General features: G+C 38.7%; 1 protein-coding gene across 3 annotated transcripts in view; it reads left to right on the top strand.

The window, feature by feature from the left end:
• Positions 1–343: 343 nt before the first annotated feature.
• The window catches only part of ATP8B4 (ATPase phospholipid transporting 8B4 (putative)), a 243207-nt gene continuing 223304 nt past the window's right edge, over positions 344–20246 (top strand). Inside the window, exons 1-2 of one of the 3 annotated variants that reach the window (XM_025472826.3) lie at positions 344–501; positions 20046–20114. In XM_025472826.3, coding sequence (XP_025328611.3) covers positions 20087–20114 — 28 coding nt within the window. In that variant the 5' untranslated portion in view covers positions 344–501; positions 20046–20086. Of the gene's footprint in view, positions 502–8173; positions 8444–8497; positions 8652–20045; positions 20115–20246 lie in introns of those variants that run through there. The other 2 variants (XM_025472825.3, XM_025472827.3) reach the window with 2 other exon arrangements.

The raw sequence follows: 20246 nt of genomic DNA, 5'->3' as shown, positions 1-20246 counted from the left end.
CTTCTTTATTTTTGAAATCATACCTGCTAAATTTTAATACAGTGGTAGGTTTATATTTTTAATTTACTTTTAATTCCTGAAATTTTAACAGTAGAGCAGACAACTCCTCTATTCCTAAGTCTACATTCCTACCAGGGGCTTAACTTCTAAAGAAATGTCTTTCTTCTTGCATTTTCTGATTTTTTTTTTTTTTTTTTGTGAGTTAGTTGAGTAATAACTAACTCAACTGTGAGTCTTTTCATTGAGGATGGAAAGTCCCACATAGGAAATTGTACCACAGAAATGGGTCAATCGTTTCTGTTGGCCAACGTAAGGAAACCTTTCTTACACAAAAGGTTAACTAATGAGGAGGAAATACTTGTTGGGGAGATTGGGGAGGAGTTGAGTTACCTTCTCTTGGTGAACTTGAGCCAAACATGCCATGGAAACTGCTAGATAGCACATGAAACCAGAAGAGTTTAGAAAACTCTACTTTGCTTCTAGATATTGAGGACCATGAAGGTACGTATGATTTCAAGGTTTGGGGAGACTGTTTCTGAAATGAAAGTGAGTAGGTTTCAATCCCTAAAGAGAAGTGGGCAGTAACATTTTTAGTGTACTGTCATTGGCTGAACTTTGTCCTGGAACAGTGGTTTTTAAATAATCCTCTGGGGTGCAGGAAGGAAATACTAAAACTGCAATTTATCTTGTTTGATTTCATCCTTTAAAACTGTCTATTTCTTCTGCCATTTTAAAGTGTATGGAAAGCATATTCCTGGGAGCTACTGTCCGGAGAGGAGAAGAAGATAGATGATTGTATCAGGAAGGAAAGAACTGGAGAGGTGGTTTAGCTCAGAACTCAAGGGTATTCCTTCTCTTCTGATAAAAGAAATGTGGTAGCCGTTTGGGAAGATTCTGGAGAGAGCAGAGAGGACACTGACCTTTGTTGGACAATGATTGTATAATAGGCATTGGGTTATATATTATTCTTTTTATATCACTGCATATCTAACTCATAATCATTCTTTTATTAACTTAATATTCATTTAGTTTTATTCATTTATTAATTTAATATTAATTTAAATATCTCATTTAGTCTTCACAAATAGGTTGAAAAGCAAGTTTAAATTTTCCCAATTTTACAACCAGGAAGCTAAAGCTTATTTTTAATTGAAGTATAGTTGACATATTATATGGTATTGGTTTTAGATGTATAACATTCGACATTTGTACACATTAAGAAACGATCACCACAATAATTCATTTATCATCTGTCACCATACAAAGTTATTACAATATTATTGAATATATTCCCTATCCTGTACTTACATTTCCATGACTTATTTACTTTATAACTGGAAGTTTGTACCTCTTAGTCATCTTCACCTATTTTATGCATACTCCTCCACCCCCTGCAACCACTAGTTTGGTTTTTGTATTTGAGTCTGTTTGTGGTTTGTTTTGTCTGCTTTTTAGATTCCACATTTCCACATTTCTGTAAGTAAAATCATGTAGTATTTGTCTTTCTCTGTCTCTGACTTATTTCACTTATCATAATACATCTAGGTCTATTCATGTTGTTGTAAATGGCAAGATTTTATTATTTTTTTTATGGCTGAGTAGTATTCCATTACATACACACACACACACACACACACACACACACACACACACACACATACATATATACCCACACCACATCTTTATACATTCAGCTATTGATGGATACTTAGGTTGTTTAGAAGCTAAAGGTTAAGGCAGTTAAGTAATTTGCACATCACGCGATTTATACCCCTGCAATTCTCATGCTTTACTGCATAATATAAATGCTTTTGAGTGCATAACCTACACTCAAGGGCTCCCCTCAAAGAGATGCTTCTTCAGTAGGTTCAAATTGGCCTCGAGTCCCTCACAGCAGGTAGATTGACCAAGAAAGTGTTTACAGGATCAGGGAAATACTGTGTTTTGGTTTTCCTTTCTTTTTTATTGTATATGTCCAAATCATAGTTTTAGGTCAGAGTTACTTCCCTGCCATTCAGGCTAACACCAAGTCTTGGTTTGACATTTCAGTCAGCTCAGCTTTCCTTTTTTTGGCATTAAAAGCAATTAAGCAAGCAAACGAACAAAAATCCCTGAGACTCTTGTTATGGTTAAATTTCAGGGAATTGATGAAATCTTAATTAGTAGATTTCATTGTGATTAGATTGAATTGACACAAAGGGACTAAATCTGCTTGGTGGTCCCATTCTCAATAGCAGAGCCTGTTGTTTTCTACCTTTGATTATAGAATCCCCTCATTTGTATGTCTGACTTTTCCTAGCACATGATAAGTGTCTCATGAGCAAGAATCACATTTAGTTTATCTTTCTATGTCCCACAAAGTGACTACCAAAGTAATTGCACTTGTTGAATGAAAATATTGGGTCAGGCATCCCAGTTGCAATAGATGGTTTACCTATTAACTTAAAATGGTAATTTGCTGGCTTTCTTAGCCATCTTGGCAGTAGAGCTAGACTTATTTACATGTTTTGAGAAACATAGGATGCTATTTATTCTGTTCAGAAAAGCGGCAAGTCTTCATATTCTTAAATATAAAAATTTCTATCTCTTCATTTTGATGTAATATGTGCAAAGTTGGAGGACAAGATAAGAGAGTGAGTAAATTAGGAAAACTTTTCTCTCAAGTGCTCAGATATTTGATCAAAATTCCTTTAACATAATTCACTGGATTGTTGTGAGGACAAATTGAAGTGATCATTGAGAGAAATCTTTGGAAACTCAATTATAGACAGGGAAATTTATAAAAAGTAAGATTTTTTTTAAAAGAGGGTTTTTTAAAAACAGAGTTTCTAGTGATCTGACCATGTAATGATTAAAAATTAAGCCCTGGTCAGATAATGTTATCTAGCAGGGATATATACATTTTAGCCATTTTTAAGTGTACAGTTCAGTGACATTAAACACATTCACAATGCTTTGTAACTATCACCATTGTTGATCTCTGGAATGTTTTCATCATTCCAGTCTGAAACTCTGTACCTAGTAAATACCCTCCCATTTCCCCTCTTCCCAGCCCCTGCCAATCTCTATTCTTTGCCTACTGTACCTCATACAAGTGGAATATTACAATATTTTCCTTTTGTATCTTGCTTATTTCACTTAGCATCATGTGTTCAAAATTTATCCATGTTGCAGCACGTATGAGAATTTCATTCCTTTTTAAGGCTGAGTAATATTCTACTGTATTTGTATACCATATTTTGTGTACCCCTTTACCCATCAATGGACATTTGGGTTGTTTCCACCTTTTGGCTGTTGTGGATAATACTGCAATGAACATGTATCTGAGTCTCTGGCTTTTCAGTTCTTTTGGGTATATATTTACAAGTGGGAAAAAAGTGGAGCTTTTAAGACCTCCTATACTTTTTAGGTTATCCAGAGCAAGTGTATCTCCTCTGTTGATGCCGTAAAGAGTAAGCGGTTTCTTTCTTCACCTTTAGTGTGCTATAGGCCTCCATCCTTTCCCCTAGGCTTCTCTTCCCCCTTGAATTTGATATTTCAAAATGTAGTTACAGAGGAGTCTGAAATATGACCCTAATCTTTCTATGCCTGTAACAAGGTCTATTCAAATTTGGTCTTTCAACTGGCATTACTCTGGGGATTGAGAGATTAAGGCAAACTAAGAAAAATTAACTTGAGAGCACATTATAAATGTAAATCTGTAGAAATGGAAAGTGTCATGCAGAGAACTGTATTTTAGACTTCAGCTTCCATTCATTTGATAAATTACTGTCTGTTGGGTGCTGTTGATGTCAGGTAATGAGACAAGAGCTCTGTTTTCAAGCAGCTCATATTCTATAGGAGGTGCATACATATTAGCAACAAAAACTACACAACAATGCTATTATTATTTATTGGCTTGTTCAGCATTCCTCAAGCACCTACTGCACATTGTTCTAGACCCTGGGTCTACATCCAGTCAAAGACAAAGCCCCTGTTTTCTAAAGCTGACTTTCTGGTGGGGGGAACTAGACAATAAATAAGGAAATATATAGTATAATAGCTGTGTGTTTTTCATATGGAGAAAAGTAAAGCAAGAAAGGGATGGGAGGAACAGGGGTATGTATGGTGTTTTAGGTAGGGTGGGCCCCTCAGGGTTGGGGAGGGCCCCTCTGAGTTGGTGAGCCTTTCAGAGTTGGTGACTTTGAGTACAGATCTGAATGAAGTGAGGGACAGAGTCAAGGAGATATGTGGGTGATAAAATAGCCTTACAAAAGAGTAGCAGAACCTGCTGTAATATTATATTTCAGAGATGGGTAAAGAACTTTGGAACTTAAAGTAATAGGACAAATAAATCTGGTGCTCTGTGATTTTAGGTACATAATTCTATGACACTGTAAAATCATTTTTAAAAAGCACCCAAAGATCTATCTGCAAAGGGGGTATTTAATGGTATGACACTTGCATTTTAAAATGAATGGATATTTCAAAATGATATGAAATAGTTTCCAGGAATCCACCCCCTACTTCTGCCCACACATGTATATGCATTATGACAGCTTCTGCATGTGAAGTGAACATGAAGTAGGTATCCTGCAGTTTTACTGTGAGTGTGGTAATTCCTTCTGTACCCTTTCTTCTCCCATTAGGATTCCTTATTACATCAGTGTTGTTAATTAGAACAAAATATGATTAAATTAGTTCCAACTAGTTGATACATGAAGAACTAGAGAATTTTAAATCAATTTAGAGCTTCTAGAAGTGTTTAACAAGAATATACCGAGGAAGCTGAAGAAAGATATCCCTAATGTTGAAGTTTCAGGGAGAATGACAGGGCTCGTGAATATTTTTTTCTGGTGTTAGAAACTTTTGGCCACATGAAACAAAATCACAATACATAGCTCCTTAATGTGACAGTCTTTTTTATTTTTCTTTTTTTTATAGTGCAGGACTGCATGCATGGATATGTGTGTGTGTGTGAGAGAGAGAGAGAGAGAGAGAGAAAGAGGATTATATGGTCTCATTCATTTGGGGAATATAAAAATTAGTGAAAGGGAATAAAGGGGAAAGGAGAGAAAATGAGTGAAAGTATCAGTGAGGGTGACAGAACATGAGAGGCACCTAACTCTGGGTAACGAACAAGGGGTAGTGGAAAGGGAGGTGGGTGGAGGGTTGGGGTGACTGGGTGATGAGCACTGAGGGGGGCACTTGGCGGGATGAGCACTGGGTGTTATGGTATATATTGGCAAATTGAACTCCAATAAAAAAATTAAAAAAAGAGAGAAATAGAAGGACCTTTATCTGTCATCTAATCCAAGGTCCTTCTGTTTCAGATGAGACCCAGAGAGGAAGAAAGGACTTGTCAAAGGCTACCTAGGCAACTGGTGTTGCCATCTGTCACCATCCAGGGAGGCTATCCTCTTTATTTATGTACTTGGCATTATTAGAGGCCAATAATAAATGCCCTTTCTAAAAAAAAAGAAAAAAAGAAATATTTGCAAAACTGGACTCAGTCCATAAGTCCTCATTGTAAACTGAGAAGAGAGCTAGCAGACATTGTAGAGTAAGTGCTAGTAGATGGGTAGATGGTATCTACTAGTCTCTGGCAGTATCCAAGAGGGAGAGAACAGAGATGCTGGGAATCAGAAAATGGTCCTTTAAGGACAGGTTTGGAAGTGAGAAGGTGAAGGATAAGGCCTCCCAGGAGGAGAGGATGATCTGAGTAGAGATGTCATGGTGGGGGTGTGTGGTTGATGTTTAGGTTAAGGAGAGGGGTCTTGATGGATTAGATTGGAGAACTTGGCTTGGAGACTGTAAAATTAGGAAAAATCAATAGAAGACCAAAAAGAAAAGGAGAGCTCTGTGCTTTCCTTCTTTTAGAAGTTTCTTTCTGACTCATTAGTTTATCAGGTAATAGGGAGGATCATCCCTTGCTCCCTCATTGGTCTTCTGTTAGGGGGACAACCATTGCTCCCTGTAAACGAAAACACTATTTTCCAAGAGTTCCATTTTTATTGGCTGACATGTAAGGTCATTGTAAAAAAAATTTAAGCAGTACTTTTGTAAGAACCAATGAAATATTTCTTCCAGGGCCACCAGCCCTTCCACCCCCAGACCATTTTTTGGAGGTGACTAGTATTAAATATTTCTTTTTGCTTATCCTTCCTGGTTTTATTCATTCAGTCAACAAATTTTTATTGAATGCCTTTTATGGACATGGGGTATACACAGTGAACAGAAGTCCCTGCTCTCAAGGAGCTTATAGTTTACTGGGAAGAAGCAGATAGTATATAGCAAGCACATTTAAAATATTTTACCAAATGGAATTATCCTATACATACTCTTGCAACTTGCTCTTTTCATTTGACGGTATATATTGGACATCTTTCAGTCCGTGTGTCAGTCTAAAGAGGCCTACCTCTTTAATTGGTACTCACTAATATTTATTGAACATCTGCTGTGCTTCAGGCACTGTCTTAGTCACAATTCTCTATGATAAGTATTGTAATTTTCATCTTATTACAGAGGAAGGGTCAAGGCCAAGAGAGATTTAAGAACTTGCTCAGAGTTACCTGGCTAGTCTCTGCTGGAGTCAGACCTGAACCCAGACCATCTGATCCTTCATTCCAGTTCTATTCCCTCTTGATGGCTGCATGGTATTCCTTTACATGGATATGCCTTCTCTTATTTGACCAGTCTTCTATTTTCAAGCCATTTTTAGTTTTTTACTATCACAGACAATGCTATAATGAACTTTCCTACAGATATGCTTATAATTGTCTGTGAGGTAAATTCCTAAGAGGTGGAAGCACACATTCCTATATTTGATAGACACTACTTAGCTTCTCTTTAAAAATATTTTACCAACTTTTATACCGACAGTGTAGGAGAAAGTTCTGGTTTCTTTATATCTTCTTCAACAAAGGGAGTTACCAAACTTACAGTAGTTGCTAATATAGCAAGTTGAAAAGTGATATAGAAATTATACTTAAAAACATTTTTAAGGAGTTTTTCATTTATTTTTGAATTTTTAAAAAGATTTTATTTATTTATTCATGAGAGACAGAGAGAGAAAGAGAGAGGCAGAGACAGGCAGAGGGAGAAGCAGGCTCCATGCAGGGAGCCTGACATGGGACTCGATCCAGGGTCTCCAGGATCACACCCTGGGCTGAAGGTGGCGCTAAACCGCTGAGCCACCCGGGCTGCCCTATTTTTGGAACTTTTAAAGGTCTTTCTTTTTTTTTTTCTTTTAAGATTTTATTTATCAGAGAGAATGAGCACAAGCAGGGGGAGCAGCAGGCTTCCTGCTGAGCAGGGAACCTGATGCAGGGCTCAATCACAGGATGCTGGGATCATGACCTGAGCTGAATGGAAGGCAGACGCTTAGCCAACCCAGCCACCCAGGCACCCCAAGAGTTTTTAATTTTCAATATCTTAAGGAAATGATTGCTTCCTCTTACAGGCTGTTCTTGGTTCTTTTTATCATGCAAGAAAGAAAACCATTACTCTTGTTTCAAGAAATCTGCAGTTTCTTGTGAGTAGGGAGGCTTGGCAGGGAAAGTCCTTCCTTTCTCTCTGATCTGGCTCTCTGTGGAGATGTGAGGGCTCAGTACCAGGATTTTCCAGGAGAGTGGAACTGATATGTGCAGAGGATAAAGTTGCTCTGGTTATAGAGACATGATTAAAATGTATTTGGTTTCAGTAGTTAACTGCAAATCTGATGCAACTTCTGGAAAACCCATAAATGGCTTTAGACATACTTAAAAGAAGACATAATCTTTTCTTTTAAAAATAGAAACAAACCAAAATATTTTTTCATCTAATCCTATCTTAAAACAAGAACCCCCACTCAAAGTGATTCTGAACTAAAAAGTTTAAATCCATTTCCTGTGCATTAATTTTTTTGGCATCCTCAGGGTTGTTTGCTTTACTCTGAGTTGAAATTAAAGATGTTTGGAAAAAGCGTCTTTATTCTTCATATTAAATGTTGCTTGAGTGTGCTTAGCTTTCATCCATAAGATACTAAAACTCCCTTTGCAATGATTTTTTTAAAAAAATGCTAATTCCTTCATCTCTGGAAAAAACAGGTGGGAACTCTAAAGATGTTTGCTTATTTTCCTCAGTCAAGGGCTGATGAAAGTTTGGTAAGCAGAAGTGGTAACTGTGACTCCTTCCGTTGTCTGCTTGCATCCTTCTGAACTCTTAGTTCCCACAGAGGAAGCCATCCTGCTGAAGCCAGCCTCTAGGGAGCTTCCTTTTGTTTCTTCAGAATTAACCAGTTCTGCCCTGGCAGCAATAGAAGGCAACTCTAGGAGAAGAGACTCTTCTGGGCTTTTGGTATTTTTCCAAGTGGTTTTTCTTCCCCAGTTCATCACTGGTAGTGAAGCTGCTTTCCTACAACACCGCCTTCTTTTTTCTGATGAGATGCTGATTCTGATCTGCCATCTAGCAGCTTCCGGTAGCGGTAAGTGGTCAAGAGTATTTTTCCGGGAGTTGATCTCAGGTTTTTAAGAATGTCCCCTAGAGACCCAGTTTGTTTTCTATGTAATTGCTAGAGCTTTCAGAATAGCCTTGCTTTTCTCCTTGTTCTCATCGACATGGTCATGGAATGGGTACCTGTTTGATCTCCCTGTATCCTCCCTTTAGGGAGAGAGGGTTAGGTCCAGACGGAGGTGAGTCTGTGGGGAGCATTCAAGGGTTTGTGAGGCCAAGAGGAGAGTCAGCTCAGGGCTGCCTGGAGTTTTCTGTTTCTCTTTTGTAGGTTGCTCTGTTGTTTTGCTGTTTTCATCTTCTGGTGTGGTTGAGGTTTAGCAAAGTCTATATTATTCACTTACTAAAAAATAATTAGAAACTAGTTGGGTTTGGGAAATAGGACATTTTCTTTATTTCCTTTTTCAAATTGTTACTCTGTTAGCATCACCTATTATATGGCCAATGGGAATAGCATCGATAACCATTTCTTCTTGGCTTGTGGGTGTTGGTCACTTCCTTTGGGAGTAATTGATTTCATTTTTTTCAAGGGGCTTGTATCTTGCTCTCCTTTTCAAGATATTGTTTATTCCATGACCAATTCATGCTTTAAACATAAACGATTTACTACTAAACTACCCTCTGAGGCTAGAGCATTATGTTTTTAGTGCTGAGATTTGTTTAAACTGAGAAATTGATACTTCTAGCTGTTTGATTGATAGACATAAAGTGTCTCGGGTCCCTAGTTAATAGTGAGCTGTTTTGAAAAAAAAAAAAAAAAAGGAAAATGATGAGAAATTTTAATTGGGGGCTGAAGGCTTATTGGAAAGGAGATGAAGAAATATAGGACTGTGTGTGGAATTACCAACACGTGTCCCTAAATGGTCACCTTTGCCCAGGTGTTGTTTTATGCTAGCCTGTACTGCAAAATATAAATTCAGAGTGGTTTTTAAAAAGCTTATATTTATCTATCTTGTGCTTTTACATTGTTTCATCATACATACATCTGTAAAAATGAAGGGCCAAGCAATTTTTTGTGCACAGGAGGATTTTATTTTATTCTTACCTGGTAAATTAGAACTTTTCACTTAGTTGGAAAAGACTTAACCTTTTGTTTCAAAGTAAATTAGAAATTGTAGCTCTTCTAAAATTTTTTTTTAATGTATGTATTCTAGATGCTTGTACTGCATATACAAGAAATAGATGCTGGTATTTTCAGGATTTCTCACAAAAAGGTGTCCAATAAAATAGTAACCTCCAAGTGTTCCTCATGCCTAAAATCTTATTTGACTTTTTAGCAAATTAAAATTTTCAAATATTAATTTCTGATTAAATATTAAATGTAAAATTTAAATATATTGGTCACTGTATTTTTGGAAATATGTTTTTTCCTTTCTCTCTCTCCATTTCTTTGGTCAACTGCAGTTTGTTGAGCTCCTACCCCATGTCAGGCTGTGTGCTAGATGCCCAGAAGAAAATATCAGGCTTTTCCTAGAAAGCCTGAACATTTCATTTCAATATATCCTTCTCTGACTCTTCTTTTGAAGTTGAATGTTCCCAAGGACCTAGCCTCATCTTTTTATTGACTCGTCCTCATCCTCTGTCCTCTCCTAACTTTTTTTTATTCTTCCTGAGTGAGATTGTTCATGTCCCATGACTTTAGTGCTTGCATATATCTTGATGATTCCATCTACAAATCTGTCTTTTCTCTTTAGTGCTAAGAATATTTTCAATGATCAAGAGGAATTTCAAGACTAATGTCTTCAAGCTGAATTTATTATTCTCCCATCCAATTCCTGACACTCTGTTTTTTTTTTTCTTCTTTCTCCCTTCTCTCCTGTATTTGTCATTTCAGTTAGTGGCACCTCTGTCCCCTCATTGTCTTGAGCCGAAAACATAGAAGCCACCCCAGATTCCTCCTTGGTCTGCGCCCGAATGTATGGACCATTTATAAACTCTGTCAATTCAATTGCAGAAACATTTCTAGAATCCAGCTTCAATTGCCTGTTGTCATTGTTCCCCCATGTCTTTCCATGCCAGGTGATGCTGTGAGAGTAACCTTCTCAAAAGTGCTGACAGAATGGGCTTGCATAGAGAGACAGAGTGCAATGACAGTGGACAAGGGAGCTGGCTTCTAACCATATCCTTCTCTGAGTGACCTCTTCCCCATTACTTGCAGGATTAACCATGGGTCTTGAACGTAGCCCTGCTGTGTCACCTCATCTTTCAAATGGGGATAATGACAGTCCCCACTTATAGAGTTTTGGTGAGGATTAAATGAGATGATACATGTCAAGTACTTAGGACAAGGCCAAGTACCCAGGGAATGGTAGTGATGATGATGACAACAATGATGAACATGATCAGTTCTTTCAAAATCCATCTGTAATCTACCTTGCCATGACTGTCACTGCTCCCCAAACTTTCTTTCACAGTACTTGATATTTCCACAAGCTGTTCCTTTTGTCTGTCCTTACCTTATTTTACAAGCAAACTTTCCTTTTCAGAAGGATTCAACTCAGAATCACTATCTATGACCTCTTAGCTGGCTCTGCAAAGCAGGCTTGGTGACTCTCTTCCCTCTGACTCCATGGTGCTTAATCCTTGTTTCCACGATAGCCATTCAAATGATCCATGTATTTTTTTTAAAGATTTTATTTATTTATGAGAGACAGAGAGAGAGAGGCAGAGACACAGGCAGAAGGAGAAGCAGGCTCCATGGAGGGAGCCTGACATGGGACTCGATCCCGGGACTCCAGGATCACACCCTGGGCTGAAGGCAGCACTAAACCACTGAGCCACCTGGGCTGTCCCCATGTATTTGTTTTTATCTTTCCCAGACTACAGGCTTTTGAAAGACAGAGGTAGGACCTAATGATACTTGCCTCCCTCTATCTAGCCCAGGTTTGACATAGAATAGGCACCCAATTGGGGCACTTGGGTGACTTTAGTCAGTTAAGAGTCTGAGTCTTGGTTTTGTCTCAGGTCACGATCTCGGGGTTGTGAAATTGAGCCTTGCTTTGGGCTCTGCACTCAGTGCTTGGAGTCTGCTTGAGATTCTCTATACCACCCAGCCCTCTCCCCCTGCCACTCACATTCTCTCTCTCTCAAACAAACAAATAAATAAAATCTTAAACAGAATAGCTACCCAATAAGTGTTTGATTGAGCATCAGTAGGGATGGCTCTCAAATTGGGCAGGAGGTTTTCTACTTGTGGAGAGTTAAACATACATTTAAGAAAAAATAGCTTTCCTTTCTTGAGTCCTAACTTTATAGTAGGAGGCACTGTGCTAATTTCTTTGTGGGCATGCTTTATGATCCTTTGAGTTACTCTAATTGTCCCTGTTTACAGATGAGAAAACCAGGACTTAGAAGAGAGGGAAGTTGCCAGAGGTTATGGAGCTGGCAGGACCAAGCCCAGCTGTCTGACTCACAAAATGGTGGAGGAACAGGGAAGTGAGAGGAGAAGGAAGATGACTCAGCCAGTGAGGAAGGCTTGTTTGGAAGAGAAAAGGGAGCATGAGAAGGGCAAAAGTGCATTAGAGAGGCAGCAAGATCTAGGAAAGAAAGAGAAAAATAAATGAAGAGAGAAAGGATAAAAGTGAGCAGGGGATAAGCAAGAGGAGGAAAGGAGGCAGGAAGGATTCTTACTACTTCAGAATCTTGTGGCTGGTAACAGCTGCAAGCCTAACAGAATATAAACAGACTACAGTTTTGACATAACAACTCACAACAAAATCAATCTAATGTATCTTATATGGGAAATGGAATAATTTATTGGTAGGGAATGGTAATTAGATATAATTGCTAAGCAATTTATAAATTTGGACAATTACTTACACAGGCTTAAATTGTGTTCACTTCTACTTTTGTCCCTTATGGACAATTGACAAGTGCTATGGCTGTTGGCAGCTGTCACTGACACTAAGTATGATTAAAACATTATCTATATCTCCCACCCACACATCACATTCAAAGCTGTACAAGTGTAGGACAGAAGCTCAGTCATTCCTCCCAAGGCTGAGATATCCCTGCTGCACCAGGATCTTCCTTTTCTGGGTCTCTCTGCTGTGTTTCAGCCTCATCTCCTCCATCCCTCAGGGCCCTGGCACTGAGGGCCCCAGGGAATATTCTTGGGCTGGAAGGCAGATATGACCACAAAGTCACCTTGTCCAAAGGTGGGAGGACTTACTGAGGCTTTGCTTTTTTGCCTTTGGAAACCTGGAGCCAGAGGAAGGAAAGGGAAAAGGTAGGACCAGAGAAGATGGAGGACAGCAGGAGGAGAGAAGGGGTTGCTGGTTCCCTGATCCTGCCCTCCCAGCTTCCCATCCTCAGACGCTACTATTGCTCAGGCAGGCAGGCTTTTCAAGATTTACCTATGCCCACCCTGATGCTGGCCTCCCGGTCAGACCCCTCCCTTCCATTCTTGTTTGGGTTAGTCCTCAGAGACAAGGTGAGTTGGATTGGAAAGCAAGTGCCTGGTTGAAAAACATGGAGGAAAGTTAAGAAAACAGGGAAGGGAATCTGGGAGATTAAAAGGGGGGGGAAGGGAGGGAGTAGAAGAAGAAAAAACAAATGGGAGGAGAGAAGGAAACACATTTTTATGGAGTGACATATATATATATATATATATATATATATGAAATATATATAATATTTGTGACATATATATATATATATAAAACCATATATAATGTGTGTATTTAACCTCACAGCAACTCTAGGAGGAAGGCATTATTGTCTCTATTTTACAGATTCAATGACTGAGCCTTAGGAAAGGGAAATGACCAAAATAACACAAGATACAAAGTAGCTGAGCTGCGATGGGAATTCTATTATCCTAAAAGTGTCTCCTATATAGTACAGTGTTTCCAAAGAAGAAGAGAAAGCAGACCAGAACAGAGAGAGGAGAACAGAGGAAGAAGAGGTTGGGAGGTCCTCACAAGGGATGAGGTCTAGGGTTGGGCTTATTGAAGCTGTGTGAGTCCTTTCTCCTTTGGCCCATCTTGTCCCTGAGTCCTGAGAACAGGAGAGAATCCCTTGCTCAAAGGAAGTAGAGGATCTCCCCCCACCCCCCCACCCCCGCCGACCCAGGGAGGGCACTTTTGTTCCTCCCTAGACTCTGATTTGAAGACAGGCAGGGATGGGCTCACCTGGGCAACACTCTGGGCAAGTAAGGAGAAGCTGCCAAGAATCTGTCCCATGTTGCTCTCCTGGCTTCCATTGCTCCTGTCTTTTCCTCAACTGCCTTGGCTCCTTCCTTATGCCTTTCTTTTCTGATCTCCTCCAATTCCTTTGCCTTTCTGTCACTCTACCTTGCATTTTTAATCTTTCTCTTTCCATTGTTTCCCCTCCTCTCAGTTTATCCCCAGGACTGTGCCCCCCCTCAAACACATTCCTCTTTAAAGTTTTATTATTCATTTACACTTATCTCTTTTGTTTTATTGTAGAATGTCTTGTTATGAAGTTAGACTCACTGTTCTCATTTCATCCTAATGTTCATGTTGATACTTTGACAAAGAAATTTCAGAAGGCTACCCTCAAGATAACTAATATCCAATGAGCCTTTTTATCATGTGGCCCCAATCCCAGCAACCTATCCAATTTGAGTTTATTTGCCCTGGATTCTGTAATGAATTAGTACGGTGGAAAAACTAGGAACCCAAGGTTAGCGCGTTTGACTCCAAAGGACAAGCCTCCAACCACCACTTCCTCCTACTCGTTGAGCAGGTCATTGGGCTGGCTGTTCCCTTGGAGGCCTCTTGGTGAATTTACTACATCTAGAATGGGTTGTTTGTCCTTTGGATTTTGGATTGTAATTCAACAGCATACCAAAACCAGATTTATCTTTCTGAGTTAGACTAATAATATTAGCTCAGGAGACTGGTAATATAAAATAAGAATGGCAATTTATTAATTTAAAACGTGTAACATAACTGTCAGGAGGACGAGAATGTTCACTTTGGCATGCATGACTAGTACACTCTTTCCCCATAGACTTCTGTGGGAAAGCAAGTTATTATCAGCAGGTTGCTTGGTGATCGTGGAATTGGAGCAGGGGGAATTAACAATAATAACTTGATTGTTGAATGATCTCAGATTATTAAAGGAAATCTCCATTTTAATCCTTTGTTTAAAATGTTGAGTCACCTGTACTCAGGTGTACCCATTTTCACTATAAGTAGAGATCTTGTGGAATCATATGGACAGGATGTTATGTTCTCTTCTTCATATTCCACACAGAGCTGCTTAAGTAGCATTTCTAACTCGGAGGTCTTGCTATCACCCTCAGTCTCAAGGTGTCTGAAACCAGCTCCTTATTTTCCCTGAACAAACTAGAGTCTTCCTTTGACCATGTCATTTTTTCCATTAGAAAAATTATTTTCTGTAAGCAAGATTCAAAACCTGAACTGGAAATGTAAAAAAAAATTCTTATGGAAGCATAATTTTCAATCTTTTCAAAAAACTCTACTCATTGCCTTTAAAAATGAATTAATATACATAAAAGCCCTTAGTTACTTAGCTGCTCCTTTCTCAGCCTTCCTCTTTTCCCATACCTCTCTTTCTTGTAAAACCCCCCTATGACTTTCACACAATGAAACCATTTTAATCTCTTGCATAAGATGAAACAGGAATTAAATAAGACTTATCAGCACCTTTCCTTTTTCTGTTTCCTCTATTTGGGGTGATATAAAAAATAGGGAATATATTCAGATAGATACATTTTGCCTCAGCACTTGGAAATGGTTGAAATTCAGAATCCTAAATTCCTACTTCTAGAGCTAGATTTCACATTAGCAAACCTTTTCTCCTACCTGATTTGTCTATTCTATTTCCTTAGACCTTAACTGGTCTGAAAGTTCAACAAAAGATGGATTTTCTGGGTGGCCTGGGTGGCTCAATGGTTTAGCGCTGCCTTCAGCCCAGGGCGTGATCCTGAGGACCCCGGAATCAAGTCCCACATCAGGCTCCTTGCATGGAGCCTGCTTCTCCCTCTGCCTGTATCTCTGCCTCTCTCTCTCTCTCTCTCATTAATAAATAAAAAATAAAATCTTAAAAAAAAGATGGATTTTTCTTTACTCTGACATCTTTTAGAATTAGTGTCAGCTAGGGGTATTTTGGTGAGTTGATAAATATCCAGGAATGAAGGCACTGAATTTCACTTCCTCAAAACTAAACTAGAATCTGCTACATTAGTATGAATCCTCTGTTAATTATGCCTGGAATTGCTGCTGTTACAAGGAAAATATTTGATTGGAGAAACATGGGCCTGAGGGTTAATTCTTAATTTTTTGTTGTAACTTTATGTCTCAGGGAGTGAACGCATTTGAATAGGATCATTAAATAAGAAATACCTTTCACAAATCTTGTAAAAATACTAATTTATACAATTGTGATTATATTATCACTCTGGATTAATTATAAAGTGGAGAATATTTTCTACAGAGGATAAAATAGCTAAAGTTCACAAAATGCATTTATTCAGTATCTTTAAAACAAATGATTTTAAAGACATTTTGGAAAGTGGTTTTAGAGAAATTAAAAGCATGAAATAGCTGTATGGCTGAAAGGCAGTTTTAGGAAGGATATGGTATTGCTTTATGTTTGTTTGGTTAGGGGTTGTTAAAACGAGAAGTACTTGCAGAAGTATCTAAGTTAAGAGAGGGAAGTGATGGCATCATGGATATACGTTTTGGGTACATTTATATATTCATCTTTTGAACTGGTCATCTGTTAGGACTAATCCTTCAGAGCAATGTGGAAAAGAAGAAAGAATAAGTTGGCTAGTGGCCAGTACTCTTATTAAGTTCCTGAGAGATTGAATTTCTTTCTCCTGCCTGCATTCTAATTGCCACCTGTCAGGGTATAGAGTCCCTTTTGCCCTCTTGTTTAAAGAATTATTCTTCCTTTCACCTGCTCCCGGGACTCTGAGCCCATGAAAACACAACATGTTGACTTAGTCTCAGGAGAGTATTTTAAAGCCCTAACAAATTGGCTTAGACCTTGTGGATGAGCCTTATGTCTATTAATCTGGCCAGATGGGGCCAGCAGATCCAGATGTCATTGTCACAGAATCCATTCATCCTCCTCCTCCTCCTCCCCATTTTGTATCTGTTGTGACTACTTTTTAGAACAAAGATAGTTCTTGGATGAAAACACTTTTATCCATATTATTTATTTTTTATTTCTTTTATTTTTTATATTTTTAAAAAGATTTCTTTGAGAGAGAGAAAGAGAGAGAGAGTGCACGGGCAAGTGAGCACAAGCACAGGGAGGGGTGGAGGCAGTGGCAGAGGGAGAAGCAGGCTCCCTGCTGAGCAGGGAGGCTCATACTGGCCTCTATCCCAGGATCCTGTGACCTTGACCCGAGTCTAAGGCAGACTTTAGCTGACTGAGCCACCCAGGCACCCCTATCCATGTTATTTCTTGCAGGAAGGCTTTTCCTTAAAAAAAAAAAAAAAAAAAAAATTACTCTCAGTGCATCTGTTTTTTTTTTTTTTTTTTTTAATACCTACAGTGCCTCCTTTTGTTCTCCTTCTCTAAGCTTTTCAAATTTCTCTTTTCTTTCTGTTTGTCTACAATACTCTTCCTATTGCTAAGTAAATGTTGTTCATCTTTGAAGTTTTTCCTACGCTGGAGATGGGGGTATGAAAGAGGATGGGGACTGGCCAGAAGGAGGGGTAGATGAGAAACACATGGTGGCCCCCAGTGTGGGAAAATCTAAGACATTCTGGCATGTAGGTTCAGGTTCTGGGAAGGGATAGTTGCTAGAAGGGAAGCACCTTTACACTTATTGTGGTAAGCATGGAGTAGTGTATGGAATTGTCAAGTCTATGTGGTACACCTGAAACTAATACAACATTGTATATTAATTATACTACAGTACAGGCATGCCTGGGTGGCTCAGTCAGTTGAGTGTCCTACTCTTGTTTAGGCTCAGGTCATGATATTGGTGTTGTGGGATTGAAGCCCACATTGGGCTCCACACTCAGTGGGGAGTCTGCTTGAAGATTCTCTCCCTCTGCATCCCCCCCAAGTAAATAAATCTTTAGTGATACTTCAATCCAAAAATATTAAAAAAGGATGTGCCTTTTAAGGTCTGAAAGCCCCGGGTCCATTCCTAATACAAATTAAAGACCTCATCCATTCCTTCATTTAGCAAATATTTATTGATCATTACTATATGTCGGTATGCATTAGATACTGGAGATATAGCTGTGGACTAGACAGATAAAGTCCCTACCTTACTGGGGTTTGTAGACTAATAAGAAAACAGCCAATATAATGAAATAGGCAAATATTTCTAGAATGATAGGGGCTCTGCAGTGGAGGTTCTGGATTATATGAGAGCACATACAGTTGCCCCAGTCCCTGATTTGGGGGATCAGAGTGGCTTTGTAGAGGAAGTGATGTATGAATTAATATTGTAAATAAAAGTAGGAGTTAGGTTAAGGGTTGGATGGGGTTAGGCAGAAGGAAAAGCATGTGCTGGGCTCCCAGATGGAAAGAAGCTGACCTGAGTATTTCTGGAGTATAGACATGAGGTGGTGCAATGAGAATGGGGACAGTGAGGAGAGTAATGAGAAATCAGGCTACAAAAATGAACAGGGACCAGGTTGTAGAGAGCCCAAGGAGTCATACTAAAGTTTGACTCCTTTCTTTTTCTTTCTTTCTTTCTTTCTTTCTTTCTTTCTTTCTTTCTTTCTTTCTTTCTTTCTTTCTTTCTTTCTTTCTTTCTCTTTCTTTCTTTCTTTCTTTTTCTTTCTTTTTCTTTCTTTCTTTCTTTTTCTTTCTTTCTTTTTCTTTCTTTCTTTTTTCCTTTCTTTTTTTCTTTCTTTTCTTTCTTTTTCTTTCTTTCTTTCTGGCTAATGGGAAGTTATTGGAGGGTTTTCATCAAGGGTGTGACAGGACGCCTTTCTTTTTTTCTTTCTTTTCTTTCTTTTTCTTTCTTTCTTTCTGGCTAATGGGAAGTTATTGGAGGGTTTTCATCAAGGGTGTGACAGGACGCCATTTACCTTTTATAAAGATGACTCTGCTTCAGTGTGGACCCTGGTCTATAGGTAGCTAAAATTGGAGCAGGGAAACTTATTATGAGCAATGCTAGGGAGAAACAATCACTGATCAGCAGACATTCTTAGAGGCAGCCAGATGCCTGGGGCTGTGGTGGGAGGGGCTCATCTTGGGCAGCACAGTTGGTAGAAGGTATTGGGGGAGAAACAGAAGAATTAGTGATGGATTATGTTTAATATTTAATGACTTATCCCTGCTTTCAGCAGTATCTGGCAGCTGAATTTCTTGCATAGATTCATCATTTTTATTTTTATTTTTTATTTTTTAATTTTAAAATTTTTAAGGATTTTATTTATTTATTTATTCATGAGAGACCGAGAGAGAGGCAGAGACATAGGCAGAGGGAGAAGCAGGCACCCCACGGGGAACTTGATGTGGGACTCAATCCCAGGACCCTGGGATCATGACCTGAGCCAAAGGCAGATGCTCAACCACTGAGCCACCCAGGTGCCCCAGATTCATCATTTTTACTAATCAGTCCCTAAAAAAGCAGTAGGTCTCACAAAGTGTCAGTGGTCCTGTTTGTCAAGCATATCCAGGAGTAGCTGTGCCCTCAGAAGGTTACTGCTTTTCCTGGAGGTGGCAGAAGGGAACTCTTTGATCTGGGGCCATAAGAAGGAGAATTCTTGGTTTCAGGCTTTTTAGTCTCTGAGAGATTCGTAGTGGAGCAGTGGCTGTTGATGAATTTTTCTCAGCATCCTTCTTTCTTGTAATTACTAAACTATAAGCAGTGACAGTTCCTCTCCTCTGGTCTCTGTATGAGCAACTTCTTTATGTGGCATCCTGGCACACCACTTCTTTGAGCAGGAAGCAGATAAGTCATCTCTCTTTCAAACCGAAAGAGCGTGTGTCCAATACCCCTGCCCACCCTGTCATATGTTTGCAAAGGTTCCTGAGTTCATTTCTACATTCTGTCAGGTTATAAATGATTGAAATAATTTGTTTACCCCTTTTTTCATTCATTCTAAATCTTTTAATAGAGTTTACCACAATTAGACCACATGTAGGGAAAAATTGAAAGGTAATAATAACATTCTGGCTTTTTGGGTAGCTACCTGGAGAAGACTATACACAGAATGAATTGAGAAAAATTTTGAACTATGAGCTGGGCCAGCCAATAATTTCCTCTCACATGTAGCTCCTGTAATTTAGCAGTGGTCCCAGTGCTAGCTTTGGGAAGGAATCATCTAATGATACTTGAATAAAAAGGAGATGCTGTAGCTTCACCCCTGATATATTCTGATTCAAAGAGTTTGGAATAAATTAGAAAATTTGGCTCAGAATGGCACATTTGGACTTACCTTATATTGTTTCATATAGCATGTGATACAAATAGACTACTTTTGCATAGAATTATTCTTATCTAGTTAGATTTAAGCCTGATAAATGGAATCTGTTATTCATTATTGTGCCAATGATTCCAAGTCATCTAGATTTGACTAGGAAGAAAGGTAAAAGGTGGAAATTTATGGTTAATGAGCACTTTTCAAATACTAATGTTGTATAGTTTTCTTGTTTTTTAATAGGCCAACTGTTGAAACCTGCTGAAACATAACTAGATGAAATAATGTTCTGCAGTAAAAAGAAATCACTTGGTAAGTATTGAGCTCTTCAGATGACACAGAGTGAATATGACTTAATTTTTAATTTACTTTTAAAAATTTTGCTCCATTTTATTTTGTGGAGGTAAGTTTATATACAAAAAACCTACATAAATCTTAAATGTT

The sequence above is a fragment of the Canis lupus genome, chromosome 30 (assembly GCF_003254725.2).
Source record: "Canis lupus dingo isolate Sandy chromosome 30, ASM325472v2, whole genome shotgun sequence".
NCBI lineage: Eukaryota > Metazoa > Chordata > Mammalia > Carnivora > Canidae > Canis > Canis lupus.
The sequence above is the reverse complement of the archived record's forward strand: the minus strand, read 5'-3'. Positions and strand labels throughout refer to the sequence as shown.